The sequence below is a fragment of the Leiobunum rupestre genome, chromosome 10 (genome assembly GCF_980474605.1).
Source record: "Leiobunum rupestre chromosome 10, qqLeiRupe1.1.hap1, whole genome shotgun sequence".
Classification (NCBI taxonomy): domain Eukaryota; kingdom Metazoa; phylum Arthropoda; class Arachnida; order Opiliones; family Sclerosomatidae; genus Leiobunum; species Leiobunum rupestre.
Window position 1 is genome coordinate 35,998,405 of NC_143393.1, and position 14,922 is coordinate 36,013,326.

The window sequence follows — 14,922 nt, forward strand, 5'->3', positions numbered from 1 at the left end:
TAAATTTCCAATCAGATTAGTTTGGTCTTAATTTCTTTGTGTTTTTACCACAAATTTATCCATTCTTCGACTTACAATGACTAAAATGGAGTAAACTGAGAACGGTCTATTCTTGTGAACCATATAACGTCACTACACGGAGGGAATTAAGTTAAATAAGCCGCAGTTAGTATACTTGGGTAAAGCTGAATAAACGACAATACTGTACAATAGCATATAGACTACAGTACTACGGAAAATTAGCCTTAGTTAGTGTAATCCAATCAATATTTCTACTCGCCATTATACTGTTTCTGCTACAGCTAAAACTTTCAACTTCAAATTAGCCTTAGTTAGTGTAGTCCAATCAATATTTCTACTCGCCAAATTACTGTTTCTGCTACAGCTAAAACTTTCAACTTCAAATTAGCCTTACTTAGTATAGTCCAAACAATATTTCTACTTGATTACGTGCCATATTACTGTTTCTGCTACAGCTAAAACTTTCAACTTCAAATTAACCTTAGTTAGTATAGTCCATACAATATTTCTACAGTTGAACTTAACTTAATATAATATGTGATATAGGATATTTTTTATTGACTTTGATTACTTACTTTAATATTTTTCTAGGGGCACAATTCTATTTTTAAGGGGGCACATATATTTTTAGTGGGCACGATGGGGCACTCTCAGATTTATTTGAGGCGGCATAAGTTATTTTTGAGGGGGCCGGCTGGCTAGGGACCTGGAAATAAATATATTATTTCTGTGGCAAACTCCGCTATCATAAAAACGAATTGCAATTTTTTGTATTTAAAAATAAATTTATTAATATAATAAAATTTTACAAACGTATTGATATAAAATATACTGAACAGCATTAGAAAGAATCCAGGAGTAGTTTCAGTTCGTAGCTTTGGCTATGGCCGCCATTTTGTGCGGGATTTTTTATCTATGGGAGAAAGCTCAGGTGATGTCGTGTCACGTGATACTGAAATCACTGTATAGTAGAGGTATGGATCCCTGAACATAATTTGCCGTTTCAATAGAGTGGTATCACTCTGTAGCTTTGGGCTATGGCCGCCATTTTGAGGGCAGTTTTTTATCTATAGGAAAAATCATGGGTGACGTCGACATACGTCTATAGCGGCCAACACCATAAACGTTAAGCAGATGATAAATAATTATTATAATCGCATTTTATAAACGTGTCGATCAAAAATTTACCAAAAAGTGTTAAAAACATTTGAATTTACAGTATTCAAGGAAATTGCCTTGGTTAGGCCCTTATTGAAAACAGCATTACGCCATATAGTTTTTGGCGTCGGTCAAATGAAAAGCAAGCTACCGGGAACATCGAGTTCCTTTAGATTATATTTGAAAGTCGTCCCCCGTATTCAGTTGAACAATATTACAACAGATTGGGCTACATTTTCTACACTCGCCGCTTACAGTAAAGTTCTATTTATATTTTTATCAAGCCCCGCGGTTTAATCTCTGGAAAATTTACATTTAATTAATAGTTGTTTCTGTAAAATAAAATGAATAAAAAGTAAAAATATAATATGTTGCTCTTACGTTACAAGACACAGCTTAATTAGTATATTCTTCGCACGAGCAATAGGCCGTTCTATAAAATATTTCTACGGGCTTTCACTGTTTTTTCTACGTCACCCACCACCAATTTCGCTAAAACTAAACAAAAAGTTGGCTGTACTTTTTTTGCATTTTCCGGTAAGATTTCCTCTAACGTATTACACGGAGCTCGGGTTAGGTTTAGTGACTTTGGAGTTCAAACTGATTTATTTTCGATACCATTTAAATGAATTATTATTGCAATACTCATATCAACAAATGCTTAGATATTTACTAGCTAGTATTTTATGATAAACAACAATCTTTACCTGATACACTGCTGTGGCTGTCAATGAAATGTTAAGCCTTAGTTCACGAGGCTATAAACTGTTCAACATCATCGAAACCGTAGTAAGTTTTTCGTTATTTAAAATATTAAAATCATCTCCTTTTATGACTAGTTAAGTAAACGAAATACTTTTATACTTTAAACATTTGATATAATAAATTTAACAATATAACTCGGATTAATTTTAATCCGCCGTGTTTTGTAAATACTTACACTCGGTAGCAGACGACATACCGAGCTCAAGAGTCGAGCGAGGGTAAAAACCAGGAGTAATATATATAACGTTGATCTAAATCATCCTTGTAAAAACAGTTTTCCTTCCCCCTCTTACCGTAACGAACATTTTATGGAAAGGTCTATTTGCACACGCGATTGTAGGGTGCGATCGTAGGCTGTGACGTAAGAGCAACATTTAAACAATAAGGCCACGTTATTTAATAAAAAGAACTATAGAGTAGTGTCAGTGCTACATAACGCAACGTCACCCATGCTTTTTCCTATAGAGAAAAAAACGCGCCTAAATTGGCGGCCATGGCCAAAGCTACGAGGTGATACTACTCTATTCGCATATTGCGATGTAAAAAATACGCGTTTGAATTAGACCTTTGAACTTAAAACCCGTTGGTGGATTTTTTAATGACAGAATTAGATGGGTGGTATCTGTCGGTGGTACGAGGCTGATAATTTCCGCTCTTAAAATAATATAAATTTATGAAAGCGTGAAAATTTAGCCGCTAACTTATTTTATATGATAACGCGTAAGACTAAAGCGTAATTTTTGAGCCTAGTAGCGTAGTTTAATTTTACGCGGGGGGAAGATGATGTGGGCTGTTATCGTGTGTCGCCACGGCGTGGCGCTGGCCGCGGATTCGTGTCAATTCGACGACAGTCTGCCTTACGCCAGTTAGTAGCCTTTTAATAGCATTCCGATTTAAGTTCCCTCCCCGCAGTTCATTTTTTTGTTTTATAGATTTAATACTTAAATCATTCCGGGTTGCTTCGCGGTTTGCAATTTTATAATTACTAATATTTAATTCGTTTTCTTTATTTATCTTCAAACCTCGTTCTCCGGTGTTATCGGGAAATTGTTTAACGAATTGCTATAAAACTCGACTTTCACCCGCTTATGCTACGGAAAAACGCCACTATGGTAGTCGGAAAAAGTAAGTTGAATTTTGTAATTTCTTTAATCAACTATATTGATATTCTGTTATATTATATATTAGGTTACCAATCTGCTGTAGCCTAATTTGTACTAAACTTAAGCCTTTATTTATCATAAAATGTTTTTTTTTTAATTCCGTAGTATACTTTGTACTAACAAAATAAAATATCAAAGGGGCTGATACTTCATGCTTTGTACTAAGTTTAAAGCATTTTAGGGTTAAAAAAAACCCTTGAATTAATCTAAAGCAAGTGAACTAGTGTTTTAAACCTTTTAGTATAGAGTGTAGTTATTTCTACCTGAGAGCGTATTGATAATATCTATTTCGTAGGCAAATGTGGCTTACTGCCGCTTACATGAGGGTTTACAGTGGTGTTTTGCTTGCGACTTCCTAAGCTCAACCGTAGAGCCCGACCAGCGTTGCCAGATGTAGAAAAGGAAATTTTGGTATACGAACTCAAAAATTATTGTATTTTTAGCTAAATTATTTCACTAGCATTATGTAGGCTTGTTTCGAAAATTTGGCTAGGTTTTCAGTCCATGATCAATATTTTCCGAAAATTTAAATTTCGCGGAATTTTCGCCCCCATTTTGTCGAGTCCAACAATGAAACTAAACCTCTTGACTAGCCTAGAATTAAAACCTTAAAAAGTGATGTCTCAATTTTTATTTTGCTGATTTGCGGAAATTTTATTCCACATTTAATTATTACGGAAAATTAACAACTCTAGTTTTCTTTATTTCCATGCTGTGCAATCTGCCCCCCCCCCCTCCCCCGGAACCAAAATACCGACTACGCCACTGATGTTTACGCTATTATATTTAAAATTCAGCACAAAATCATTTTTTCACGAAATTGACAAGGGTCAAATAAAGCGTTCGGTACGATGCAAAGCAATTTTTTGCGAATAATCTGCTATTATAGTTAAAAATTTTACCTCAAATTTTGTTTTACACGTAAAAAAGTGTACGATAAATTGTTTATCGAAAATAATACGAAGCAAATGAATGTTAAATTATTTTCGAATAATGGTCTAATTTCGCGTCGGGTAAGCTTCGCTGGTTTTCGCGCCACAAATAGATCGATGAATGAGGGAGCTACGCGGTGACGTCATTGGCAGACGCCACAGTCATTGGCCGTTCATTCTCCTTTCCCGGGCTTGAATGGGTTGGCCGGGCTCTGAGCCTGGCGACTCCCGTCCCGACGCTTCCGTCGAAGCTACCCCATTGGGTACAGTCTGCGGAAATTAATTTTACGAGAAAACTTCGGATTACTCGACTTGTAGTCCACTATATTCGGACTTTTTTTGGGTATTTAACCTGAAAATTATGGTTAATTTATTTAAAATACTTAAATTAGTACTAATAATGAACTTAAAACGTTGCGAGGTCCGATTGTATTGTAGCATACGGTAGATTGAAATTTGTTTTTTCGTGCCATACAAATTTGAAACATATTTAAGAGCATTTTTAAAGGCCTAGGTTTTCTTCTGCCTGTCACCCTTTAAATTTACTTTCCTTCCAAACAAATACCCTGGTGGTGAGCCAACGATTGTAGACCATTGGACCGAAATCCCATTCGTCCGAATGTACCATTCAACCGAATTCCAATCGACCGAAAACCGCATTCAATATACCGTTAGTGATACATATTTATATATCGTAGGTTACGTGACGATAGTATATCTAATTTGGACTAAACTATGTCTTAAATATATATTATTTCGTACCGACGTGTATTTTTAGACCTTTTTCCCTTGAAATTTGATATTTTCCGGGTTTAATCTGGAAAATAACCTTGATAAGACCCGACGTGAAATAGTTGCCTACCATATCTAACCTAACCCAACCTGAACTAACCTAACCTAACCTAACCTAACCTAACCCAACCTGAACTAACCTACCCGAAGTGAAAACGAACCAGATTTAAATTTCCCATTCAACTGAATCCCGCCATGTTGGGCTATAAACGAAAATACTTTTCGGTTCAATGGGATTCGGTCAAACGGGATTCGGTCCAATAGTATACAACCTGTTCTGCTGTTAGCCTACCACCAGGGTATTTGTTTGGAAGGAAAGTAAATTTAAAGGGTTCAATGAAATATCACTATTGGTCAGTATGTTGGTTAATTTATAATTGGTGAGTCACGGGCTATTGGACCCCATAGGTGCGGGCTTCTTAATTTCGATTGGTGTTTGGCAGGGAAAGCCCAGGAGTAATCTGGTCCCTGATCCAAGGACTTGGTCGCCCGCTTTGAACGTCTTGGTTCGGCCATTACTACGTAGAATCGGTGTGTTTGCAATTTTTAAAATAAAGTTGTTTTTTTTTTATGATTTCATCCTGGTCATTTAATGACGGCGCTAGTGCAGGGCTCAAACGGAATCTGAAAAAATTGGGGATCTCCAAAAATGGTGGAAAAGATAAGGGAAAGATTTGAATAATTTTTGTAACTCGTCGGGGTGCTCAGCAGACTTGTAAATAGCGGCAGTCCAGCAAAAACTCCTGGAAAAAATCACGAAACTGCTGAAAGACGGTAAAGAATTCGCTGGACTCCCTCAAAATTATACCGTAAATACCGTGCAAAAAGGGAATATTTAAAACAGGCCCGTACCCAACCGCCAAAACTCGGGGGTGCTCAAATTATTTTCGGGGGCGCCAATGCGTTAGTACCAAAAATCAACATTTTTAACTCCCACTCATGAAATTAGGAAATATACCAAAATTTGCTTTTTGTTATTATGAATTTCGGGTTTCGTGGAAAATAGAATATTTTATTAGAAATATTTAAATTAATTTTAAATAGAAAAATACAGGTAACCAAAGTTATGTGACATCAATTGTTATTACTTTTATAATTTTAGGATTTTTTCATTGAATATTTTCATAAATCCGAATTCAAAGATTTGGTTTTTTCCCTGCCAAAAGCTAGAAATGTTAGATTTGACTTCGAGTTGACCTCCTTTCAGAACGAATTATTTTTGTTAAAACTGAAAAGGTAGATTGACATGTATTGGTACTACATACAAAGGTTGCAACGTTTTCCAATAGACTATAAGTGTCCTTGAAGATCTCGCGGAAAAAGTTTTCCGGAGCTGCACCTAAATATTTTTTTCCACAACTAACTTAAAATTATTCCTATCAAGTAATTGTAGTTTTTTCTTAACATTCCGCATTAAATTGCCGAAATTATTATAGTTTTGTTTTCAATATTTCAACTTTTGGTACAGTGAAACGAGAGAAAACCAAATTTTCCAGAACTATAGTAAAAAGGTTTGAAATATTTACTGAAATTAAATTGTGATGTTCTATAGCTGGCTAGTAAACGTGATTCAGTTGAGGGGGCCCGGCAAATTCCTAAGGGGCCACCCTTTTCGTAAGACCTCTAAAATTAGCCTAAAGGGCCACACTGGCGTTTGACATAGGAACACGATATTTAAATAAATATAAATTAAATTTAAATTAAAGGTTAAAATAATAAATAGTCGACTTGATTAATCTCGTGCGAACCGAGAGCGAAACTAAAATAGTGTAAACTTATAACTCGACACAAGTAGGTGAAACGAGTTATAATGGTGGAATATAGTAAAGCAAGGTACGCGAAAGTTCTGAAAGTAAATAGTATAGTTTGGACTTAACTAAATATAATACGCGAGTAGTTCATTATTTATTGATTTTGTTTACTAACTTTAATATTTTGTTAGGGGCACAATGATATTATTAAAGGGCTCAGACTTATTGAGGGGCACACTCATTTTTTTCAGGGGACCAGGCCCCCTCGCTGGTTACGGGCCCGAATATCAGATAAGTCAGCCGTTTTATTTAGCCAACCAAATCACCAAGTATTTTCCCTCACAAAATTCACGAAAAATCGACTTAGCCTTATCAGCGGTAACGTAAAAGACTGTACTACTTTGCGTAACAATGCAGTGTTATTACAGCCTCCTAGATTTTCATATTTTTTTGTACTGCTGAAGTCGAGACAAATATTAAACCAAATTCCCCTTAAAAACAAACCAAAGGTATTTTAAACCTATATATTTTCGTCTATGTATTGAAATAATTTTTTTATTTTTAAAACTCCGATGAATACCTATAAATAAACTGAAATGAGAGGAGCGACATTTTCGCCGCTCTAAATTGCTCGTGGGCTAGCTGAATCAAAGTTGCCACCGCGAGTATGGGAGGTCATGTGACAATGTTCTGTCTACGTCACTTAGCTGTAGCGCTTGAAGGTAGAGCACGCGCTGCAATCGCGAGATGCTTCGCAATCTGAGACCCGCGTGCAAGTAAAGCACCAGTGTTTCCACTCTGCGGTCGAGATTTTCACCTATTTTAGGGGAAATATTACCAGTTTTCGCCGGTCCAATAGTCGATTTTCGCCGCCGTTTTCGTCACAAATTCCCCCATAGATTTACCTTAATTTCCTTTAGTGTTACTGCATATGTATCTTCTCTATATTTCCAATCTTAGACTTACTTACCTTTTGTAAAAAAAAATATATTGCCTATTTGTTTTTTAAATAAAAAAAACATTTTAGATAAAGTTTATCTCTGCCAAAAAATTGAATTAATTAGTTACCATTAGGGGCATAGTAGGGGGACTGTGTGTCAGAATTTATAGCCCGGTGTACCTAGTAACAAAGACCATACCACCGGAGGCCTATCATCATAGTGCCCTACGCCAGCGTCCACCTAGCTAGGACAGGTGACAAATCCAGCATGGGTAGCGGAACCCTACTACTGATGGTCTCACCTTTGACGCGAGCCACTCAACCCAGCAGAAGGTGCAGCAATGGGTGGACCAATCCCCACTTCGCACACAGCAGTGGGATTTAGAATGGATGCTCTAGCAACTCCAGCCGACACCCTACCTACGTAGGTAAGGAGCCAAACCCTTTGGAGAGAGCTCCTAAAGGGGAACGACGAGCACACAGCAGCCCAAGTAACCCGGCACAGCTGGCACCGGAGATCCCGGTGGGCTCCAAAAGGCCGGGAAACAGGACCGCCGTGCCCGCATATGGAGGCCCGCCGCCCCACAGCAGGCTACCCAATCCGCCGAGGCGAACAGTTTGCCTGGACCTTCTCCGTTAGCCTGAACCGAAGTTCAGTATCCAGCCCAAACCTGACCGAAGTCGGAGGTGGAGATAGGACCATTTGATCAGAGCTAACATCTCCCAGTGCGCCACCGCCCTTTTGGGTTACAAGAGCCGGACCCCGACTCCCCGGTAAAGCCACCAGTGATTGCACACTCTAACCTATTTAGGGCCATGGTAGGGGGACTACAGAGACTATGAATTTTTAGATTTTCTGACCAAAAATATCGAAAAATATTTTCGCCGCAAATTTCGCCGTTTTCAATGGTTTTCGCCACTTTTAAAATTTCTGGTGCTCATCGAGACAGTTTTTACTGAAAACGCACTTTTTCGCCGCAAAGTGGAAACACTGTAAAGCACTTGAATAGCTGGCGTTCGTGACGCAGATAAAAACATTTTATACTTCTAATTTTTGTTTTATTTTATAGAAACGCCTATTAAAAAGTTTCTGAATTCTGAAATCACTTTGTGGTTCAAAATCCCGTAAGCCAAACTTGCAAATGTTGGACCCCTCGAATAAGATTTGATTTTTTACCAAGGTGTAAAATTTAGTACGTTTTAACAGAAGTATAATGCTTTTAGTACGAGAGAAATATTAGTCTCCTTAAGGCCCGACTAGAGAGGGGGAAGCCGGTACAAATTTCCCGGGGCCCGTGCATCCAAACTGGCCGCGTTTGAACAAACGCGGTATACTTATCCCGGGATTCTCCGAAAAAGTAGAAATATCTCCAGTAGCAAGAGCCCTCTTGGGACGCGAAATTTATATTTTACCGGGGCCCCGGACCCGCTCTCGGCGACCATGGTCAGGGCCGTGCTTAGGGGGTGGAGAGCCGGGCGGTCGCCCAGGGCCGCTAAAATTTTACCATAGGGATGTATATACCGGAGGGCCGCTACACTCACGTCGTCAGTTTCGCCCATGCATTTAGCCCGGGGCCGCGAGACCTCTAAGCACGGCCCTGACCATGGTCACCGTGGTAATTTTCCCTAATGTGTTTCGTCGAAAAAAATTACATTAATATTCTTAATTTTCAAATATTTTAAGTTCGGTTTAACCGGAAATTTTAAAAATTATCTAGCACTAGAGAAAACCTTACACCTTAACAATTAGTTTTAAGAGTTTAAAAACAAACACTTGATAAGTATTTTTTCGGGTATTTCTCGTTTCTAAACGCACCCGTCTTTAAAGATGCTTTCTACTCGCCGAAAACATGGTTATCCATGCCAAAATCGCAAATCACGAGCAACTCCAGTTTGAGACTACGGGGTGTTCATCGAGTGAGCCTAACTATCAGGGGCTATAAAAAAAGGCGGGAAATTTCGGGGGGATGGCGTCACGTGACCGGATTAATCACCACGTGGGTTCAACTTTTCGGAGGGGGTTGGAAACAGACGCCGAGGCCCGAGACACACGGAGCGCCGGGGAAAATGGGAGAGTGCCTTTTTCGGCCGTTCATTTCACTCCCCGCGTGTCACGCAGCCATAGTATAGCCTCGCCGGGAACCGTTCTTCTTTTTGGTGGGAGCCCTCCCGAACGCCAACAGCTCCATGCCGCCGAAGATTTGCGCTAAACGAATGTCAAGTTATCATTTTAGGCCTAGTTTTTTTTTAAAGAAAGTTAACGTAGTTTGATATTGAAAATAGTCCGAAATTGATAGAGGAAAACTTCGCCTCCGAAAAGCGAAAGATGAATAAGTTGTATATCGGTAATTTACCGGCGGACGTCAACGAGGGTTCCTTGAGGGAGTTGTTCCACGAACAAGCCGGGGTCCTGCCCAAAACGGTGCTCGTCAAAAAAGGGGGCTACGCTTTCGTCGAATGTTCGGACCAGCCCGCCGCCGACAAAGCTATCGAAACTTTGAACGGTAAGTGTCGCGTTTAATCCCGCGAAACAATGATGACACTTTTACTATTTTGTTTAAAAAAAAAAGAGAGCCAATTATTGTATCATCCGCCCTCCCAAAGGTCCCCTCCCCGGACGTCGAAGGCGGCAACTTCGCGTACGCGGGGTTCTCGTTTCGCGCGTGGCAAACTTTCGCGTACGGGTGATGCGGCGAACGTGGAGGCCCCCTCCCCTTACTATTCGCCACCCTCTCAAAATGGCCGCCGTGATCGTGACGTGAGAAAATTCGGGAAAATACTGAAACGAGAGGGGAGGAGAGGACGCGAAATTTTTTTGTTGTCTCGACCTCGCCGGCCGGCGATTTCCAATTTTGAACTTTTCGCTAAGCCTCTCTCTGGCAATGTGGGAATTTTAGGTAAAGGGGCCGTTTCAACTGGGAACTTTTTGGATTTGTAATGAACCTTGTCATTTCTTATCGTTTTGTTTACGAGCGAGACTGTATTTTGTAGCTTGTATCGCGACTCTATAATGTCAAAGTTCAAGGGTTGAGTAGCTTTTGGAAGGGTGATAACGACACTTTGTTTTTCACTTTTCGAGAGTTTTTCGTCGAGACTCTTTTACGTTTTTGATCTGTTATTTAGTTAAATATTTTTAAAGTACTACACGGTTGTCAGGGATTACGAAACTAGGCCTACAAAGTCAGAAGTTTTGAGAATCTGTAAAATATCAGGGAATATTTGAAAATAGCCCCGGAAAGTCGAGAAATATCGAACAATAGGCCTGAAAATCCAGGGAATTTTTGAGAATTGGTAAAATATCAAGGGAAAAGTCAGGGAATTTGGAAAGTAGGCCTAATTGGTTGGGTAATATTTTAAAATTGTAAAAAGTCTGGGAAATGTCAAGGAAAAGTCAGAATATTTGAAAATAATCTAAAAATTCTTAATATTTGAAAATAAGCCTAAAACATTGGGCGATTTTTAGAATTCGTAAAAAGTCTGGGAAATGTCAACGAAATATTTGAAAATAGGCCTAAAAAGTGTGGTAAATATCGGGGAATTTGAAAATAGGCTTAAAATGTGTGGTAGATATCGGGGAATTTGAAAAAAGGCCAGAAAAAACGATAAATATTAGAAAATAGGCCTGAAAAGCCAGATAATTTTTGAGAATTTGTAAAATATCAAGGGAAAGTCAGGGAATTTGAAAAGTAGGCCTAATTGGTCGGCTAATATTAAAAAAATTGTAAAGTCTGGGAAATGTCAAGGAAAAGTCAGAATATTTGAAAATAATCTAAAAATTCTTAATATTTGAAAATAAGCCTAAAACATTGGGCGATTTTTAGAATTCGTAAAAAGTCTGGGAAATGTCAACGAAATATTTGAAAATAGGCTTAAAATGTGTGGTAGATATCGGGGAATTTGAAAAAAGGCCAGAAAAAACGATAAATATTAGAAAATAGGCCTGAAAAGCCAGATAATTTTTGAGAATTTGTAAAATATCAAGGGAAAGTCGGGGAATTTGAAAAGTAGGCCTAATTGGTCGGCTAATATTTAAAAAATTGTAAAAAGTCTGGGAAATGTCAAGGAAATGTTAGAATATTTGGAAATAGATCTAAAAAGTTGGGGAAAAAATCGAGGAATTTGAAAATAGGCCTAAATATTCTGAATATTTGGAAATAGGCCTAAAACGTCGGACAATCTTTGAGAATTTGTACAAAGTGGGAAATGTCAAGGAAATATTTGACAATAGACCTAAAAAGTGGGGTAAATATCTGGGAATTTGAAATAAGGCCATAATGTCAGAATTTTTGATAATTTATGAAAAATCAAGGAATTTAAATTTATCTTTAATTTTAAAGATTTGTAAGCCTTACCCTAAGTAAGCGTTTTTAAGTCAAGATAGATAAAAATAATAGATTTAATTTAACTGGATACATAATAGCATTTATTGGGCCAGTAATCCAGTATATCATTTACAAGGTAAAGGTTGCGTAAAATATCAGATAGAAAAACATGTGAACAAACTGTACAAACCCAATCTGATCTTTAGTGGACCACTTGCTGAAATTGAGCTCCATCCAATAGGCGTGTCTATACTATTTTTAATGCACCAATAGAAGAGCGAAATTTGCCTTAATTCTTAAATTCATTAACTTCTGATGAAAGTGAAATATCAAGATAACTTAAAAAGGTCAGGGAATATCAATCTGCAAATAATGCGCAAACCCTGTATTAGCATTTAAAAAAAACATTTACTTCGATTTGCCAGTAGGAAGAATGAATGCTTACGTTTATCAGGTTCTACGAAAAACCTAAATATCAAAATGGGTCCCGACTCTAATACCAATCAAGTTCATTCTCCTCCAATTCTATGAATTCCTAGTGTCAAAATGATCTGGATATTTTACCATTGAATACAAAATTACCATTGATTATTCATTTATTTGGCTACCATGAACAGGGTTGCCAGAGTACCTGAAATTCCGCGGTAAGTCAGGGAAGTTTAAAAAATTAGTATAGAGTAGTATCGGCTACGTTATTATCCCGTGGACCAGAATGTTCCTGAGTAGACCCTAATACAGTCGAAGGCGGGGAGCCGATATTACTCTATAAAAAAAATCGGGAAGTGTCAGTGTATTTTAAGAAATTAGTCTAAAAATCAGGGAAATGTTAGGGAATTGTAAAAATCAGGGAAATGTCAGGGAACTTTAAGGAATTAGTATTAAAAGTCAGGGAAATGTCAGGGAACTTTAAGGAATTAGTATTAAAAGTCAGGGAAATGTCAGGGAACTTTAAGGAATTAGTGTAAAAGTCAGGGAAATGTCAGGGAATTTTAAGGAATTAGTCTAAAAATCAGGGAAATGTCATGGAATTGTAAGGAATTAGTCTTAAAATTAGGGAAATGTCAGGGAATTTAATTTCTGTTGCAAATAAGAAAACTTAAGAAAAATATCGGTTACAAAAATACCAAAGTGTGCCCCAAACTAAGTCGGGGAAAATCTCAGGGTTGGCTAGTTTTAAACAAAATGTTTAAAACCAGTGTTTAAAACACGTTTAAAACAAATATTTTAAACAAACACCAATTTGTTTTAAACGTTTTAAACTATCTGTTTTAAACATGTTTTTTATAAGGTAAATTTTCATTGTTTTTTTGTAAGATTTTGGTTATTCAATATGAGGGAAAAGGTAGAAAAACCATTCCAAGGCTCTAAGAAAGAAGAAAGGTAAATTGTATCGATAATGGGTAGTTTTATTTTAAGATTCTCTGAAAAGAGCGACTGAAAGAGCTCGATATGATTTCATAAATTTCCTACCAGTGCAAAAATCCTACGAACGCAATGGATTTTGTCTCTTTGTTTAAATAGAATGTATATAGCTGCCAATATACATCTATTTGGGACACTACCTATGCACGAGATAAAAGTAGAGTTGCTGTTTAGTCGGGTTGTGCCGGTACAAGAAACACGGCCGGTCTGCGGGTTAAAACCGACTATGCGGCACTCCTAGATAAAAATTAAGGGATTTCGGTCGATTTTTTAGACATTTTATGATGTGATGGAAGTTTTAAGATTATAGAGGTATCTAAGTTCTTATTTTTTATAACATTGTTTATTTGTGATGATTTATGACTGCAGACGTGCACATTTCAATAAACCAAAACTAAAAACAATGTGTGTATAACTAGCTATTTTCCCTTTTCTTAGTACTATGCGACCAAAAATTCCAGGATGATAGCTACATATTAAAAACCCTTCTACAGGTTAGGTAGTATTTGCATGGGGCATCGAAAACCCTAAGGCCATCTATGGTTGGTCAACAACGCTTAGCGAAATTCCTGGCTCGTTTAAATAAGCGTGTACTCTCTGGTTCTTCTTCCTGTGAGTTTATTTATAACACCAAAAGGAGCACAATTACCCTAAGTGTGCAAATAGGAGCCTTTCCCACATAAAATCTTCAATTGGAGCTTGTTCCAAACAGACCAAAGAAACGTAGGACTCGCGAATTCCGTTCAAGTACCCTATATGGTATTTTTAATGCTGGCGCCGCAGACGCCGCTTCGCAAACACATGACGTAAATTTCGTCACTGGAAAAAATGACGTCATTTACGTCACTTTCGTTAAACAAGGTATCATTGAAAAATTCATCTTCTTGACACACTTAGGGTAATTATGCCACTTATGATAATACGTTTAATGATACGTAGTATTTCATTAAATGAGTTTACTCGTGAGTCTGATTCATAAGTATAATGAATAGTTTAAAACGTGTTTTAAACATAGTTTTTTATTGTTTATTATTGTTTGATTTAAAAACAGTTAAAAACAATGAATCTTGTTTAAAACAATAAAAAACATTGTTTTTGTTCTTTTTGAAAAAAACAAGGATTTTGCCAACCCTGGAAAATCTCTTGAGATGGTCAAGGAAACCTAGGTAATTTTAATATAAAAAACCCTGTCCACCCTGCATGATAAAGTTATAATGTACAGCTTTTCAACTTTTGTTTCCGATAATTACAAATGATTTTTTTCATTTCAGGTTTCGATTTCATGGGCTCAAATTTGCTGGTGGAACCATCCGTGCCTCAAGGACGAAGGTTAGGATCATTTATTTTTTTAACAAATTGAGACTCCGTTGTGAGCGTAGTTAAAGAAAAAACTTATATGTTGGTCATTTTGCTAGATCTCGTAAATTCGAAATATCTTAAACATTTTACATTTAAAATGATTAACTTATTTAAAATTGGAAATATTTAAGATTTAAATCATTCAGGTAGTTCAATCAATTTGATTTAAGTCGTGTTATTTTTTGAAATCAGTGTTTTAATGCATGAATTTAAAAATGTTTTAAAACCGTTCCAATACAAACTAAAATATCTAGTAATTAAATTCAATTTTAATATTAAAAACCAAATAGCCATCAA

The 14,922-nt window shown here is 37.2% G+C and overlaps 1 protein-coding gene across 2 annotated transcripts in view; it reads left to right on the forward strand.

Annotated features, from left to right (window-relative positions):
• Positions 1 to 3,000: 3,000 nt before the first annotated feature.
• Positions 3,001 to 14,922, forward strand: part of Imp (IGF-II mRNA-binding protein) — a 72,570-nt gene continuing 60,648 nt past the window's right edge. For both annotated transcript variants that reach the window (XM_090161426.1, XM_090161427.1), the window contains exons 1-2: positions 3,001 to 3,069; positions 14,538 to 14,595. In XM_090161426.1, coding sequence (XP_090017552.1) covers positions 3,033 to 3,069; positions 14,538 to 14,595 — 95 coding nt within the window. In that variant the 5' untranslated portion in view covers positions 3,001 to 3,032. The remainder of the gene's footprint in view (positions 3,070 to 14,537; positions 14,596 to 14,922) is intronic.